This window comes from Dictyostelium discoideum (genome assembly GCF_000004695.1).
Source record: "Dictyostelium discoideum AX4 chromosome 6 chromosome, whole genome shotgun sequence".
Taxonomy (NCBI): domain Eukaryota; phylum Evosea; class Eumycetozoa; order Dictyosteliales; family Dictyosteliaceae; genus Dictyostelium; species Dictyostelium discoideum.
In genome coordinates, this window is record NC_007092.3 from 699,806 (window position 1) to 716,850 (window position 17,045).

General features: G+C 21.1%; 11 protein-coding genes across 11 annotated transcripts; 8 read left to right on the plus strand and 3 right to left on the minus strand.

Moving 5' to 3' along the window:
- Nucleotides 1-537: 537 nt before the first annotated feature.
- Nucleotides 538-1,482, plus strand: DDB_G0291772 (hypothetical protein; the record flags this gene model as incomplete). Its single annotated transcript, XM_629979.1, has 2 exons — nt 538-582; nt 679-1,482. The coding sequence occupies 2 exons, from the start codon at nt 538-540 to the stop codon at nt 1,480-1,482; spliced, it is 849 nt and encodes a 282-aa protein (XP_629981.1).
- Nucleotides 1,483-2,185: 703 nt separating this feature from the next.
- DDB_G0291760 (hypothetical protein) lies at nt 2,186-3,052 on the plus strand (the record flags this gene model as incomplete). Its single annotated transcript, XM_629980.1, has 1 exon — nt 2,186-3,052. One exon carries the CDS (start codon nt 2,186-2,188, stop codon nt 3,050-3,052), a length of 867 nt encoding a protein of 288 aa, XP_629982.1.
- Nucleotides 3,053-3,421: 369 nt separating this feature from the next.
- DDB_G0291762 (hypothetical protein) lies at nt 3,422-3,702 on the plus strand (the record flags this gene model as incomplete). The annotated part of the gene is made up of 2 exons (XM_629981.1): nt 3,422-3,575; nt 3,626-3,702. The coding sequence occupies 2 exons, from the start codon at nt 3,422-3,424 to the stop codon at nt 3,700-3,702; spliced, it is 231 nt and encodes a 76-aa protein (XP_629983.1).
- Nucleotides 3,703-3,996: 294 nt separating this feature from the next.
- Nucleotides 3,997-5,063, minus strand: DDB_G0291774 (hypothetical protein; the record flags this gene model as incomplete). Its single annotated transcript, XM_629982.1, has 2 exons — nt 3,997-4,974; nt 5,055-5,063. The coding sequence occupies 2 exons, from the start codon at nt 5,061-5,063 to the stop codon at nt 3,997-3,999; spliced, it is 987 nt and encodes a 328-aa protein (XP_629984.1).
- DDB_G0291764 (ribonucleotide reductase-related) lies at nt 5,037-6,139 on the plus strand (the record flags this gene model as incomplete). The annotated part of the gene is made up of 4 exons (XM_629983.1): nt 5,037-5,044; nt 5,161-5,408; nt 5,536-5,800; nt 5,887-6,139. The coding sequence occupies 4 exons, from the start codon at nt 5,037-5,039 to the stop codon at nt 6,137-6,139; spliced, it is 774 nt and encodes a 257-aa protein (XP_629985.1).
- An 870-nt stretch (nt 6,140-7,009) lies between these two features.
- Nucleotides 7,010-7,286, minus strand: DDB_G0291776 (hypothetical protein; the record flags this gene model as incomplete). Its single annotated transcript, XM_629984.1, has 2 exons — nt 7,010-7,014; nt 7,151-7,286. 2 exons carry the CDS (start codon nt 7,284-7,286, stop codon nt 7,010-7,012), a joined length of 141 nt encoding a protein of 46 aa, XP_629986.1.
- Nucleotides 7,287-7,757: 471 nt separating this feature from the next.
- On the plus strand, nt 7,758-8,534 carry DDB_G0291766 (hypothetical protein; the record flags this gene model as incomplete). Its single annotated transcript, XM_629985.1, has 1 exon — nt 7,758-8,534. One exon carries the CDS (start codon nt 7,758-7,760, stop codon nt 8,532-8,534), a length of 777 nt encoding a protein of 258 aa, XP_629987.1.
- A 1,281-nt stretch (nt 8,535-9,815) lies between these two features.
- DDB_G0291778 (hypothetical protein) lies at nt 9,816-10,234 on the plus strand (the record flags this gene model as incomplete). The annotated part of the gene is made up of 2 exons (XM_629986.1): nt 9,816-10,022; nt 10,196-10,234. The coding sequence occupies 2 exons, from the start codon at nt 9,816-9,818 to the stop codon at nt 10,232-10,234; spliced, it is 246 nt and encodes an 81-aa protein (XP_629988.1).
- A 968-nt stretch (nt 10,235-11,202) lies between these two features.
- DDB_G0291732 (hypothetical protein) lies at nt 11,203-12,129 on the plus strand (the record flags this gene model as incomplete). The annotated part of the gene is made up of 1 exon (XM_629987.1): nt 11,203-12,129. The coding sequence occupies one exon, from the start codon at nt 11,203-11,205 to the stop codon at nt 12,127-12,129; it is 927 nt and encodes a 308-aa protein (XP_629989.1).
- A 379-nt stretch (nt 12,130-12,508) lies between these two features.
- DDB_G0291730 (hypothetical protein) lies at nt 12,509-13,882 on the minus strand (the record flags this gene model as incomplete). The annotated part of the gene is made up of 1 exon (XM_629988.1): nt 12,509-13,882. One exon carries the CDS (start codon nt 13,880-13,882, stop codon nt 12,509-12,511), a length of 1,374 nt encoding a protein of 457 aa, XP_629990.1.
- A 741-nt stretch (nt 13,883-14,623) lies between these two features.
- arpE (actin related protein 5) lies at nt 14,624-16,947 on the plus strand (the record flags this gene model as incomplete). Its single annotated transcript, XM_629989.1, has 4 exons — nt 14,624-14,783; nt 14,896-15,141; nt 15,228-15,523; nt 15,595-16,947. The coding sequence occupies 4 exons, from the start codon at nt 14,624-14,626 to the stop codon at nt 16,945-16,947; spliced, it is 2,055 nt and encodes a 684-aa protein (XP_629991.1).
- Nucleotides 16,948-17,045: the final 98 nt, after the last annotated feature.

Genomic DNA, 17,045 nt, shown 5'->3' on the forward strand with positions numbered 1-17,045 from the left:
AATTATTTAATATTATCAAAAAATATATAATGGAGAAACTTAATGAACCACTCTTAGGAGGATCAAATCCAAAGAGACAAAATCCATTTTTAAATTCTGCAATTCTCGGAGCTGCAATGTTTTTCATTTTATTATTAGAATATGTAAGTTTTTCTTTTTTTTTTTTTTTTTTTTTTATATATTTCTTTTTTTTTTTTAAAAAAAAAAAAACTAATTTTTTTTTTTTTTGCATTTCTTTTTATTATAAAAATAATAATTATATCAATGATGATGTTAAAAAAAAAAAAAAAAAAGGTTAATAAATATTTTATAACAAATATTCAAGCATTTTTTATAAGTTCTCTTTCTTTTGTTGCTATATTAATGTCATCTTTATTAATTTCAAAACTCCGTGAAAAGATTTCAATTTTAATTTCAACTTTTATCTTTTTAATTGTATTTATATTTAATTTTAATTTCCCCTCAATTTCAATTATTTCATATATAATTCTACCATTTGCAAGTAATTTATTATGGATTGCAGCAGGCACTTATATTATGACAATTTCAGATAAATGCAACATTGGTCAAAACTTTGGTTTGGTAAATAAATAATAATATTATTTAAATATTTAATTTATTTAAATTTTTATTATTATAATTATTAAGACATCTTTTTTTTTAATTTTTTTATTTTAGTTTTTCTTTGTGCCATCATTTTTAAATGGAATACTTTCAGTATCAAATTTAAATATTTATAATAATGATTCTAAAGTCTACCAATTAATTTATTTTTTATTTATGGTGATAGCAGTGGTTTTAATTTTATTATTAAAGAAATCATGTTGTGAACAAAATGAAAATATTACAGTCTCTGGAACCGATCCTCAATCGCTTTTTAATGCGATTGCATATCCAATGGGTATTTGGGCCGATAAGAAATTTTTATATTTAGCTCCTGCCATTGCCCTTTTAGGAATTGTCTCTACACTATTCCCATTTGGTTTCTTAACTACAACAATTAGCGAATTTGATTTCTCTCAAATTATATTTGGAGGAATTAATTTCTTGGGTGCTGTAGTCTCACTTTTGTTTGGTTTCCTATTCGACAGATTTGAAAAGAAATATTTATTATATGCAATCGCTACCGTTGGTGTAATTGGTGCAGCTTTGAATATCGGTTATGCCCATACAACATGTTGTACACAGGGTCAAGTAAATTTGGCCTATGCTTCCCTTATATTTAACACAATCACTCAATATGGTCTTAAAGTTTTGGTTTTTTCACTTTTAGGTTCAATTTATCTTGATTGTAGATCATTATCTGCAAATGTTTGCTACCAATTATTATCAACATTAGCCTTTTTAATTATTGATTTGTTTTTCTCTTATGTCTCTTCTGTCGCATGTTTCTACATTTACTTTTTAATTTTAATCCTAGCATGTATTGGAATTTTCAAATTTTTATCTTCAAATGATGATCAGGAACAACAATTAGTTTAGATAAACTATAAATTAAAAAAAAATTAAATTATTTAAAAAAAAAAAAAAAAAAAACTTTGTTGATAATTTTTAAAAAAAGGTGTTTTGGTTTGATAAAAAAAAAAATTAATTTTTCACAAATTTATATATTATTTCTTTATTAAAATCATGTAATACTATTTTTTCAATAATCTTAAAAAAAAAATAAAAGATCATTTTGCAATCTTGAAAAGAAAATATTTTTTTTTTTTTTTTTTTTTTTTTTTTTTTTTTTTTTATATAATTAATTTTAAAGTCATATTATAATTATTTAATAATTAATTTTATTCTAGAAACAAATTATTAAAAAATTAAAAGAAAGATTTTTAGACATTCAGTATTGGTAAATAAATTTTTAACTTGATTTAGGTCAGGTAAAAAAGTCATAAAATTAAAATATATGGGGTTTAGAAAAAAAGGTACAGTTTTTACCCCATTCAAATAATTATTAAAAATGAATAAGTTAACGTAAATGTAAAATGTTTGAATCTCATGAAAACAATCTTTTTTTATTTATGGTTATTTAATAAAATGAAGAGTTTTATTAATTTATTTATTTATTTTTTTTTTTTTTTAAAAAAAAAAAAAAAAAAGTATAAAAAAAAAAATTATAATAAAATCATATATTCTTTTCATTACATAATATCTAAAATTTAAATAATTTTTAATTAATTGATTAAAAAAAATGAAAGTAATTACATATTTAATTTATTTTATTGCAAGTATTTTTTTAGTTGTTGTTGTTGGTGCAACAACAACCGCAACTACTACTCCTGCTACACCAAAAAATTCAATATCAGAATCTTACTTCGCCATAAGAACTGATGTAAGAAAGTGTTCAAGTTGCGGTGGTTTCTTTTTACGTGAAATTGGTTCATCAAATAAAACTGAAATTTATGTAAAATCATTGAATCAAGTATCTGAAACTGTCAAAGAATCACAATACAAATTTGCTCCAAATTTCAATGTAGTTGTAAAAGGTCAAATCACTAATGACAATACCATAGTAGTTTCACAAATATTTAGACTTTTACCAAAGATCAATAGTACAATTAATATTGATTTAGAAATTGATAATTTCTATACAACAATTAATCCAAATGGTAATGAAAATACTACAACAATTGAAATTAAAAAATTAAACTCAAATAAACCATCAATGAAAGTTAAATCAATTAAAAATAGTAATGATGATATATTTTTCATTCCAACTGATTGGTTATCATATAAAGTTAATTCTGCTCAATCAGTATATACAATTACTAAAAGTAAAAATTCAAAAACAACAACAACTATTGATTACATGTTTATTAGTTTACCAGATCCAAAATTTTCTCCAAAAGTTTTAATTCCTGTTATTTGTAAAAATGAAACTGTTCCAACCTATACTAGTAGTGCTGCACGTTGTTTGATATTCTCTGGTTGTGTCCATCCAGGTCCATGCCCATTCATGATTCCAGTTTGTCCAGATGGTTATACAAAGAGTTCTTATCCAATTAAACCAAATGCTTGTCCACACTACTCTTGTCTTCCTTCCTTTTTATCTCAATGAGAATTAAATTATTTCGTTTCTATTATTGAATAAATAGAAATAAAATAAAAATAAAAATAAAAATAAAATAATATATTTTAATTTTATTTTTCAAAAACTAATTTAAGAAACCTTTAATTTTTTTTTATTATTTATTTATAATTTTATAAATAATAATAAATAATTTCCCTTATATTTCTAGTCTTAATTCTAAACTTTCAAATTGTTTTTTAAATATGGAAATATTTTTTTTTTTTGCCAATTTCTTATCACTCTAAAAACATGTTTTAATAATAATAATTAATAAAAGGTTGTTCTGGAAGTAATAATACAGAATCATTCTCAACTCGTGAATGTAGAGATGGACTTGTTGCAACATGTGTAGAAGAAATGGATACTATTCCAACAAATACAATGGTTACAATTACAACAGATGGTAAATGTCAAGATGACCAAAATTGGAAGAATCATATTATAGTTTTAAATTATGTTGATATAGATGAGTGTCTATCAAATCATGGCAACACATACATATCCTATTCATGTAATTCCACCGAACCAGTTTATTATGTTTATGAAAATGAAAATTGTTAGGTGGATGGACAGGTTATGTTTATGTTGATTCAAAACCTTGTACACTTGAAAATCCAATATTCACATATTGTCAATAATATCAAAAAAAAAAAAAAAAATCTATAAATTTAAATATATAAATAAAAATTTTTATTTATTTATTTATTTATTTATTTATTTATTTATTTATTTATTTATCATTACATTAAAAAACACATTCGGACAAATTAAAAAAAAAAAAACAAAAATAAAAAATAAAAAATAAAAAGTTGGTTTCCGAGCTTTTAAAATATACTTTCAAAAATAAGTTTTTTTTTTTTTTTTTTTTTTTTTTTTTTTTTTTTTTTTACTTCGTGTTACTAAAACCAAAATAATATTATTATATTATTCATTTAATATGTAAAAAAAAAAAATGAGGCTTCTGATAAACAGTTTTTGCAACTTTCTTTTAATATTAAATTTTGGGCAATAGGACAAACTTCTTTAATAATCTTTGTAAATGAAATTATATTTTTATTTGGAATAGTTAAATAAATGTTGATTGGAGAATGTTGTGAGGGATAACCATATAAAACACCATCTTTATCAGCAGAATATAATAAATCACCAATTCTTGTTGGAAATTTTACACCACCATTAGGTAAAACGTTACAACCAGGTTTGCTAATGTCAGCCTTAATTGAAACTTTATGGCCGTTTCTAACTGAATTAACATTTGAAATTATACCATGTGCAAATTTTATATTTGAATGAATTGAATTTTTTAAATCATTAATTGATGTTCCTTGGAAGTCACCAAATTGACCTGGTACTCCACCCCCTCTATCGGCTGCACCTGATAAATCATAAAAATCATTACCCATTTGAACCAATTTTCTTGATTTCAAAGTCAAATCTGGAACAAAACTTCCATCAAAGGAGTATTTAATTTGTGAAGAATCACTGGTACCCACTGACAATTTTTTATCATCAAGAAATAATTCAACATTATATTTAACTTGGACATTTGTTATTTCATGAACATCATAATATGGTGGACGTGGTGATAATGCAACACGATGATAATCACAAATAGTATTAAGAGGTTTTATATAACAACCACAATCAAAGTTAGTGTGAGTTGAAGTACAATAACTATTTCCAGGATAGTGTGTTGCCGCATAATCTCGTAACAAACCTTTACAATCAATATCACTTGGTTGTATTCCTCCGCATACTCCTGTACCACAACTACCTGAACCGTCACATTGTGTTCTTTGAGATATTACTGGTTCAAAACAACTAGTTGAGTACAAAAATTTTTTATCAGATTCCATATGATAATCGGTAATCTTCAATCTTAAGAGAGCTATTGACTGTTTACTCTCATCCTTTAAATTATAACAACCTTCCCAACTTTTTGATGGTAATGTAAATACATATTCCCCAAAAAATGATGAAGTGATTGTACCATTACCATAATCTTTATTTATTGTTTGAATATTATTTGAAATTAAATATATTTCATCACAAGAATAACATTTTTCAACAAAAGAACGTGTAATAATTAAAAATAGTAGGGATAGAGAAGATATTGAAAAAGTTTTAAAATATTTCGAAAATGAAACAGAATATATTATTCAATTACTACACCATTCAGCAAAATTAAATAATGAAGAAATGTTTATGTATATATTCGAAAAGTATAAACATACAATAACTGATAATAAAATCTATATATTAATAAATAGTATATTCAAAGATAATAATTTAAAAATGGCTCAATTTATATTTAAAAATTTTGAAAATGAAATATCACCATTGGGTAATATCTTTTTTTGTAATGATTATGAAAACAAAATTATAAATGTAAAACATAAAAACTCACCAATCATATCAACTCTCCAAAGAAAATAAAAACAAATTTATGTTATTTCCCATAAAATACCCAGACATCTGGAAAATGTATAAAAAAACACTTGCAAATCAATGGGTAGTTGAAGAAATAGAATCAAGTGATGATGGATTAGATTGGGAGAAAAAATTAACAAATGATGAACGTGATTTCTTCTCAAATGTTTTAGCATTTTTTGTTGCATCTTGTGGTATTATAAATAAAAACCTTAATAGATTTATGTCTAAAGTACAAATTCCAGAAGCGAAATGTTTCTATAATTATCAAATTCATATTAAATATTTACATTCCGAAACTTATAGGTATGGCAATTAAATTATATATTCATTTATACAATTATTTATGTTTGTTTGTTTATTTATTTATTTTTATTTTTATTTTTCCCTAGTCTTTTAATTGAAACTTGTATTAAGGATAAAAATATTAAAGATAAACTTTTTAATGCAATTGAAACAATCCCATGTGTTAAAAAGAAGGCAGAATGGGCTTTAAAATGGATAAATGAATCATTTGAAAAACGTCTAGTAGCACTCGTAGCATTTGAAAGTATATTTTTCAGTGGAAGTTTTCGTATAATCAGTTTGTTAAAAAAGAGATCTTTGATGCAAGGTTTAACATTTTCAAATGAATTGATTAATTAATTTGATCAAAGATTCACAAATACATATGAACAATGGTTTATAGATAACCTTCCTTTCGAAGTATATTCATTCTTTCAAACATTTAAAACAAGAAATTTACTAATTCAAATAATGAGCAACAATAAAGTGAGATATTATATAAAAAATATTTCATCAAAAACAATCATAGGCTACGCAAAAAACATTGGAATAGAAGATGAATATATTTTCTTTTTTGAAAAAATGACCAATAAAGAAATTATATAAATTGGATTATTTATTTATTATTTAAATAAAATCACGATATTAATAAAAGACTATATTTATTTATTTTTTTGTTTTTCCCACCACCCCCAATGGTATTTTTTTGGATCGATACAGAACAAAAATTTAATAAACTCAATTAAATCCATCTATAATAATCAATAAAATTTAATCATATTTATAATTAATATTTTATTATTATTATTATTATTATTATTTTTATTATTATTATTTATTATTATTATTATTATTATTATTATTATTATTTATTATATTATTATTTATATTATTATTATTATTATTATTATTATTATTATTATTATTATTATTATTATTATTATTAGGTTCAGTTTTATTTATTACACTTACATTACATTAATTGATTAATATGAACAGATAAAAAAAAAAATAAAAATAAAAAATGAAATAAAAAAAAAAAATAAAAAAATGAAATAAAAAACAAAAATAATAAAATGAAATAAAAAAATGAAATAAAAAAAATATATAATAAAAAACATATAATTAATTAAATATTAAATAAATTTTTTATTTTTTTTTGAAAAATTAATGTGGTAATAATTAAACATATCACCAATGTTAATAAAAGTGTTATGATTTTGTTATTTTTTATACTAATTAATATAATTTTTAAATTTAATAATAATGTCTTCAAAATAAAAAATAATACTCCCATTGAACTTAATAATATAAAGGATGATATTATTATATAATAACTTTCAAAACAAATTGGTGATAAAAATGATTTACCACATACATTCATAAATTCTTTTACCCAAATTAAAATATCCATTACATGATTCATAATAAAATCGAATATTGTTATTTTACAATGAATTTCCTCTTTGACTTTAATAAAAGGATTATTAATATAGAAAATTTCCATATTAAATGATTTTTCATTCGAACAGTACTTTTCAATGTTAATTTCCGTTTGATTTTCAGTTAAATTTATTATATTCTTCTCAAATATTGAATAAATGAGTATAATTTTTGGTAACGAGTCATTAAAATTTATATGCAAAGTATTAAAATCCAATCTGTAATCATAAATAATGTTGGGAATGAAAATCGAATTATTATTATTATTTCTTTCTTTTGCTTTGATTTGAATGACTAAAAAAAATAAAAAAATTAAAACGACTTTATTTATCATACTCTATAATAATATATATATAAATTGTGGGTATATATAATAAAAAATAAATATTAAACACATATTCAATTTTTTTTTTTTTTTTTTTTTTTTTTTTTTTTTTTAATTAATTTTTTTTTTTTTATTTATTTATTTATCCATTTTTAATTTTTTTTTTTTTTTTTTTTTTTTTTTTTTCCCCTAAAATTTTTTCTTAAAAAAATGAAATCAATCCTATTTTATTTTGTTTTATTAATATTTTTAAATAATTATGTTAATGGCAGAATTTCAGTTTCTCCCGAGTATTTATCATCTTCAGATTTCAACTCAAATCATCTTGAACAAAAATTAACAAGTGTTTATTACAATAAACCAAATTGCACTGAAGGAAATGAACTATATATAAAAATTATTAAAGGCTGTAATTTTAGAGGAAGGGTAGTAGGTAATACCACTCATTATATGTTTTATGATGATGATCCAGAAACACCTTTAATATGCAGTAACTTTGATAAAATCTCTGAAGTAGTTTTAAAAAATACTTGTATAAATGAAATTGATGGGAGTTCCTTTCTATATAAAGAGTACAACAATTCTGATGAACAACTTTTAAAAAAACCTGGTACAATGGTTACATATATTTACCCCTTTAAAAGTTGTAGTGAAAATGAATTTATTATAATAAATTTTGAAAATGTTTGTGAAGATATTAATGGTCAAACTGCTCGTAAAATAACATTTGATAAATCAACGCTAATTTACCATAATTGTAGTTCTGAATGTGCTTCTTGTGATCCTCAACTAACTACAAATATAGAAAAACCTCAAGAAAAGTGTTTCAATCAAAATAATGAAACAATATTCACATTAACTTTATTTAATCAAAAAGAAAAAAATGCTAGTGCTTTTGATCCTTCAAAAAATGAAGGAATTATTTTATTACAAAACTTTTTATTTTTGGTCCCCATGATTACTATTTTGATATTGTTTTTTTTTTAAAAAAAATAATAGTTGAAATTTTAAATTTTTGTAAAAAACTCCTCAAATAAACGCACGCAATTTATTTTTTTTTTAATTTTTTTTTTTTTTTTTTTAATTTTTTTTTTTTATTAATATTAAAATTTTTTTTTTTTTTTTTTTATTTTTTTTTTTTGAGTTTTTATACGAAAGAGAAAACATGATAACATTTGAAGAAATTGCAATAAATAAAATAAATAAAAATAATAAATATATAAACCAATTGATTGAAAATAAGCATTTATCCCCAGATACATTCGAGGCATTCGGCAACAAATATGAATGTTATAGTCACATTAACAAAAAATATAAAACAGCAAAACTAGTATTGTCTCAGAGGTCTTTAGCAGATATATATAAAAACTTTGAAAAGAAACAGTCACCAGAAAGTGAATTCAAAAAATATCTTGAAAATAATAGCATTAAATTCGAGGGTGGGTGATTCAATATTTTGAGTTTTTTTTTTAAAAAAAATAACAAAAAATCTCAATATTAATATTTTTTTTTATTTTTTTTTTTATTTTTTCTTTTTTTTTTTCTTTTTTTTTTTTTTTTTTTTTTTTTTTAATTTTTTTTTTTTTTTCTTTTTTTTATATTTAAAAAATAAAGAAAGCAAACTCATTAATGTATTTGAAATGGGCAAACCATTATATATAAATAGAAATCAAAAAACAAAATCATATAGAAATAATAATGAAATTAATGATAATAATGATTCAATAAATGAATCTAATAATAATAATAATAATAATAATAATAATAATAATAATAATAATAATAATAATAATAATAATAATAATAATAATAATAATAATAATAATAATAATAATAATAATAATAATAATAATAATAATAATAATAATAATAATAATAATAATAATAATAATAATAATAATATAAATAGTACTAATATTGATAATAATATAAATAATAATAATAATATTAATAATAATAATGAAAATATAGATACTATTAATAGTAATAATAATAATAATAATAATAATAATAATAACAACAATATTATTGATACAAATGAAATAGATAAATCAATTAGTAATGAATATGATAATAATAATAATGATAATGATAATAATAATAATAATAATAATAATAATAATAATAATAATAATAATAATAATAATAATAATAATAATAATAATAATAATAATAATAATGATTCAATAAATGAATCTAATAATAATAATAATTATAATAATAATAATAAAAATATTAATAATAATAATATTAAATATAATAAAGAAAATGATAGTATTGAAAGTAGTGGGGAAAATGGAACATAAAATAAAACAAGAATATATTTTTTACCAAAAAAAAAGAAAATTTGATATGGAGCAAAACGAACGGGTGGTTGATAAAGAAAAACTTAAAAAAGCTATAATCAGTTTGCATTTATCAGATGAAACCTTAGCGGAGCAGGGTTTTAATAATGGATTATTGTTTTATGAAAAAGTTTTAAAAAAAATAAAAAAATATAAAAAATAAATAAACATTGTCATTTCTTGGTTAATTTTTTCATTTAATTTTTTCATTTAATTTTTTCATTTAATTTTTTCATTTAATTTTTTTTTTTTTTTTAATTTTTTTTTTTTTTTTTTTTTTTTTCTCCCATAAATTTTTTTAAGCTTTGCATGGCTGTTCATGAACAATTTAATATGATATAAACACAAATTCTATAAACACGAAAATTTGTGTTTATAGAAATTTGTGTTTATATCATATTAAATTGTTCATGAACACATTTTTGGTGTTCATGAACACCCTATCTCTTTGAAATATGTACAGAATAAGGACTCCTCTCATAAAAAATGTGCAAATAGTTATAAATAATCGATCTATTAATTTTTTTTTTAATTTAAAAAATTCAATTTTTCAATTACTGATTTCACTTTTTTATAAAATACAATATAACAATTTTTTTTTTTTTTTTTTTTTATTATTATTGGAAAAGTTTAAAAAGTAATTTTTTGTTAGAAAAGTTTTTAAAACCAAAAGAGTACCATTGAAATAATTTGATAGTTTCTTGTTCGACATTATTTATTATTGTTATAAATTTTTTTTTTTTTTTTTTTTTCTTCTCCACTCTTTTTATTTTAATTTTTTTTTTTTTTTTTTTTTTTTTAATTGAAAATAAAAAAAATATATTTTTATACATATTTAGAATTAATTTATTTTTTTAGAAATAAATTAAAATTAAAAAAAAAATATATATTTCCAACTTTTTAAATAGAACAATTTGGGGTTGAATAGAAAATATAATTAATTTTTTATTTGGAATTTCTGACAATTATAGTTTTGTATATATTCAAAATTTTAGAAAATTTTTACTGAACAAAAAAAAAATTTTAAATAAATATATTGTTTTTAAAAAATAGATTTGTAAAAAAAAAAAAAAAAACAAATAAATGAAAAATAGATCAACAAGAAATTCAACACCATCAAAATTTTCACTTTTTTTTTTCAAAATTTTTTTTATATATTTATTTTTATTTTTTTTTTTATTTTTTTTTTTTATTTTTTTTCAAAATTTTTAAAAAATTTGAAACCCTTTTTTTTTTTTTTTTTTTTATTTTTATTTATTTTTTTTTTTTAATTAATTAAATTAATTCTTAATAATAATATTTATTTAATAATGTCAAATAATAATAAAAATAAATTAGTTACAGTTGTAGATTCAACAAGTGAAGTTGGAGATTTTGTTACAAGAGCATTATTAAAGGAAGGATATAAAGTACGTGCATTAACCAGAAATATAGAATCCAATGCAGCCAAAGCATTAAAGAACTTGGATGCCGAAGTTGTCAAATGTAGTGATACCGATTCACCAGCAAACATTCAAGCAGCATTAATCGATACAGAAGTTATATTTTATCCAACCAATTTTTGGAGTTCATTTGAAAAGGAAGTAGAGTATGGCATAAAGTTTGTGGATGCCGCTCTTTCAGTTAAAACCGTTAAACATTATGTATTCCATGGTTTAATTTCATGTAAAACAGTATCAAACGATAAATATTCCGTACCACATTTCGATCTTAAATATAGAGTAGAGCAACATTTACGTAAAGTGTCCAAAGAGAACCCAACATTCATTAGTTCTTTCATATATTCACCTTTTTATATGCAAAATTTCTCTTCAATTTTCACACCAAAAAGATCAACCACCACCAATGGTACCTACACAATCAGTATGCCACTCGAAGAATCTAAACCATTGGATATGGTTGACATTAAAGATATTGGTCCAATCGTTGCTGGTATCGTTGCTAATCCTTCCAAATACTCTGGTGTCATCGTACCTTTAGCTGGTGAGAAATTAACTGGTGATCAAATTTGTCAAGTTTTCACCAAAGTCACTGGTAAACAAGTTAAATATAACTATATCCCACCTGCCACCTTTAGAACCTTTGCTTTCCCTTATGCCAATGAAATCGCTTCAATGTTTCAATTCTTTTCTGAATTTGGTGCTTTCAATGATTTAGATACAACCTTAGCTTCTTCAATTCATAAATTAACTTCTTTAGAAGATTATTTAATTTCAACTAAATTTAGATTTGAATAAAATAAAATAAAATTAAAAAAAAAAAAAAAAAAATAATAATAATAATTAATAATTAATAATTAATATTTAATAATAAATAACAATAATAATAATAATAATAATAATAATAACCGATAAAACGCTATTAATAATCACATCACTATCAGAACAGAAAATTAATAAATAATATTTATTTATGTATGATATAAAATTTATTTTTTATTTTTTATTTTTTTTATTTCTAACATTACTAATAAAAAATAATAATCAATATGTTTATTATTTGTAATTGGCAAATTATATTATAATAATTTTTTTTTTTTTTTTAATTTTACAAATTAGAGTTTACGTGAACATTCTCTTTATTATTATTTTCTCACTTTTTTTTTTTTTTATTTTTTTATAAAATTAAAAATTTAATAATTAATAAAACTATTGTTGTAAAAATAAATAATGGTGAGACTGAATAATAACCAATTCTTTCATTTTCTAAATACTCTTCAATTGTTACATTTAAACCTTGTTTGAATGTATATTGTGGTTTGAAACCTAATTCTCTTTTTGCACGTTCATTACTATAGATACGATCTTCTTCCATTGCTGACAAAGTTGCTGCTTTAAATAGGAAGGGTTTTCTACTACTAAATGAATACATGAGCAATCCCAATACTCTAATGGCCGGGAAACAAATTGATGCGGGTAATTTTAAACGTGGCTTCATTCTATTCAATTTTTCATTTAAGAAAATGATCGCTTCTTTATAGGTTAAACCTTTATCTGGTGAAATTATATAGGTATGTGGTAATCCATCAGTATCATCAGTTGCTAATTTCTCTTTATGAATTGATAACATAATTGATTGAATGAAATCATCAATATGTGTATACATGATATTACCATTGGCAAATGATGGAATGAAAAATAAAATACCATATGACACTGATTGTATCAATTCAAATATACTAAATTGATCATCTTTTCCAAAAATTCCAGTTGGTCTTAAAATAATCGTATCCAATCCATACTTTTTCTCGTAACGTCTAACATGATCCTCTGCTAATCTCTTGGTTTCACCATAATAATAACTTGGATGTGAATATGGGTCATCTAATTCTGATAATGGTATACCTGTAATTGGTTTTTTACCTCCCATAGTTTCAGTTGTTGAACAATAAATAAACCTTCTAATTAATGATGAATTATTATTATTATTATTATTATTATTATTATTATTATTATTATTATTATTATTATTATTATTATTATTATTATTATTATTATTATTTATATTATTTATATTATTTATATTATTATTATTTATATTATTATTATTATTATTTACACTATTCATTTTTGGAGATGAATTTAAAATTGTTGATGTACATGATGCTTTTAATAAATTTTCTGTACCAATTACATTGGTTTTATGAATATTTGAATAATCAATTGAATTCCTAGGATAAAAGTCCATCATTGATGCTAAATGAATTATTACCTTTATTTGATTATTTGTGATTATTGATTTTAAAAATTCGATACATTTTGATTGTGAAGTGACTGATGATTGTAAATCAACAAAATCACCAATAATTAAATTAAAATTTTTATATTTTTCAATTAATTCTTTAATAAATTCACTATGACTTGATTTTTCTCTAACTAATGCATACACGTTATTATTTTTAGTTGAATCATCTTCAAGTAAAACTTTTATTAAATTACTTCCAACATATCCTGTTAATCCAGTTATTAATATATTTTCATTTTGAATCATTTTTTTTTTTTTATTTAATTTATATATATAAATTTATAGTTATTAATTTATTAATTGAATGTTTTTTTTATATTATTACTACAAAAATAATAACCACTCCCTTTTGATGATATAATTTTTTTTTTTTTTTAATGAAATTAAAAATTAAAAATTTTTATTATTTTTTTTTTATTTTTTTATTAATTTTTTTTTTTTTATGAAATTATTTTTATTTTTATTTTATTTTTATTTTTTTATTTTTTATTTTTTTTTTCACAAATAGTAATAATGCGAACTAAATTGGGGAATCATTTGAAATTGAGGAATTAAAAAAAAAAATAAATAAAAAAATATGATTATACTATAAATGAAAAGAAAAAACATTTTATTACCAAATAAAAAAACTCAAAGAGGAAATTTATTTATATTTTTTTTTTTTTTATAAAAATAAATATTCCTTTTTTTTCATTTTCATTTTTTTTTTATTTTTTTATTTTTTTATTTTTTTTTTTAAAAAATTTCATACAGATCCTCAAATTATATTATCATTCATAAATAAACAATAACAAATAAACAAATAAAATAAATAAATAAATAAATAAATTCTATTTACTCACATATACATAAACAAATAATACGTATTTCTTAAAAGATCTATTCACATAAACAAATATATTATAATATAATAATTAATAATTATTTGAAATTGTTTTTAAATTTTTTATTCATTGTGGGTTTTGTTTTTTTTTTTTTTATTATAATATGAATAATATTTTTGCATACAAAGAGATTGAATCACCAATTGATGATCAAATTTGTAAAGACTATAAAACAAAATATGCAAACCCTTCAATACCAATTATAATTGATAATGGGTCCTATCAATGTAGAGCAGGTTTTGCAAATGATATATCGCCAAAATGTAATAGATCAATTATAATAATAATAAATAAATAAAGATATAATTTATGTTGAAACATTTATATAAAAAAACATAACTTATTAATTTTTTTTTATTTTCTGAAAAACAATAGTAATATTTAGATCATTAGTTGGTAAAGTTAAAAGTACATCAAGTCCAATTGTTGGTAATTCATTAAAAGAAGGTGATATTTCAAGATTAACAATAAAGAGTCCATTTGACTCAAATTTATTAGTTCACCCACCATCACAAGAGAGTATATTTGATTATATATTCCATAAATTTGGTATTGAAAATGAAATTGAAAATCCTGTTTTAATTACTGAACCAACTTCAAATCCAACATTTTGTAGAAAATGTAAGTTTTTTTTTTTTTTTTTTTTTTTTTAATTAATTAATTGATTGATTTATTAATTTATTTTTTTTTTTTAAAAAAAAAAAAAGACATGAGTGAATTATTATTTGAATGTTATAATATAAAATCAGTTGTTTATGGTATTGATTCATTATTTTCATTTTATGGACAAAGAGATCAATTTAAAGATGGTGGTAAAAATTCATTAATTATTGGATCAAGTTTTAATACAACTCATATATATAATGTTCAAAATTATAATGTTTCTCATCAACAAACTAAAAGAATAAATATAGGTGGTGGTGCATCAACTGATTATCTTAGAAAATTAATTCATTTAAAATATCCTAAACATAAATCTTATTTTACTCAAAATTATACAAATGTAAGTTTATTAATTTTTATTATTATTATTATTATTATTAAAATTATTAAATTATTTATTTTAAAAATTAGAAAATTAAAGAAGAACATTGTTATGTTTCACAAGGTCAATATATTGAAGAATTAAAAGAATTTGAAAATGATCAATTAGCAAAAGAGAAATCAGTTATAATTCAATTACCTTATCAAGAGATTGATTTTGAGAAATTAGAAGAGGAAAGACAAAGAAAAATTCAAAATCGAAAAGATTTAGGTGCGAAATTAAGGGAGTTGGCAGATAAGAAACGTTTAGAAAAGAAAACGGAATTAGAGGATAAATTAGCTTCATTGGAATCAATATTAGCATTAAAGACTACAAATGTTGAAGAGTTTCAACAAACATTGAAATCAAAATCCTATGCAACTGAAAAGGATTTAATTAGGGATATAGATGATTTAAAAGATAAACTATTTGGAAAGAAGAAAGAGAGTGAACAAGTTGAAGACACTGAAGAATTCCCATTGTTATTTATTGCAGATTCAGAGTTGAATGCTGATCAATTAAAAGAAAAGAAAAAACAAAGACAATTAAAGAGTATGAAAGATGGTAGATTAGCACAAAAGAGAAAAAGAGATGAAGAGAAAGAGAAAGAGAAAGAAAAGGAGGAGGAACGTGATCGTCAAGAGGAAGAATCATTCTTGAAGGATCCTGAACATTATTTAAAGGATCTTCATAGTAGAAAATCGAAAATTTTGGAAAAAAGAGAAGCAAGACAAAAGCAAAAACAAAAAGCCAATATAGTTCAAAGAAATTCAAGGCTAAGAACAATTGTAAATCCAACCAATCATGGTAACTATGGTGAAAAGGGTGAAGAGGTCGAAGATCCTGAAGAGGCAGAAGAATCAAGAGAAATGGCAATTCTTGATAAACTATTGAATAAATTCGATCCAACTAGTATTAGTAGTGCCATCGTTAGTCATGATGATCAATTCCCAATAGGTGAATATCATACCGCTGAAGATTTTCAAGTTTCATTGGGCGTTGAAAGAATTAAATGTCCTGAAACTTTATTTCAACCAAAAGCAATCATTGGTGTGGATCAAATGGGTTTGGTTGAGGCTATTATCTCTTCAATTCTCTCCCAATTGCCAGTGGATACACGTAAATTGGTAACAGAGAATATCTTCCTCACTGGTGGTAATGTAAATACTAAACACTTTAAAGATAGAATTCATTATGAAATTCAACAAATTCGTGAACCATATTCACCTTTAACCATCTTAAAATCAAAAGACTCTCAATTGGATGCTTGGTTAGGTGCTAGAAAATGGTGTTTAGATAATCAAGATAATTGGTCAAATGTTTCAATCTCTAAACAAGATTATCAAGAAAAAGGTTATGATTATATTAAAAGTCATTTTGCTTCCAATCTTTCTTTAAATTAATAAAAATAAAAAAAATAAAAAAAAAATAAACTATATAGTATTATAAAAAATATAGTATTATAAAAAATAGTTTTCTATTAAAAAAAAAAAAAAAATAA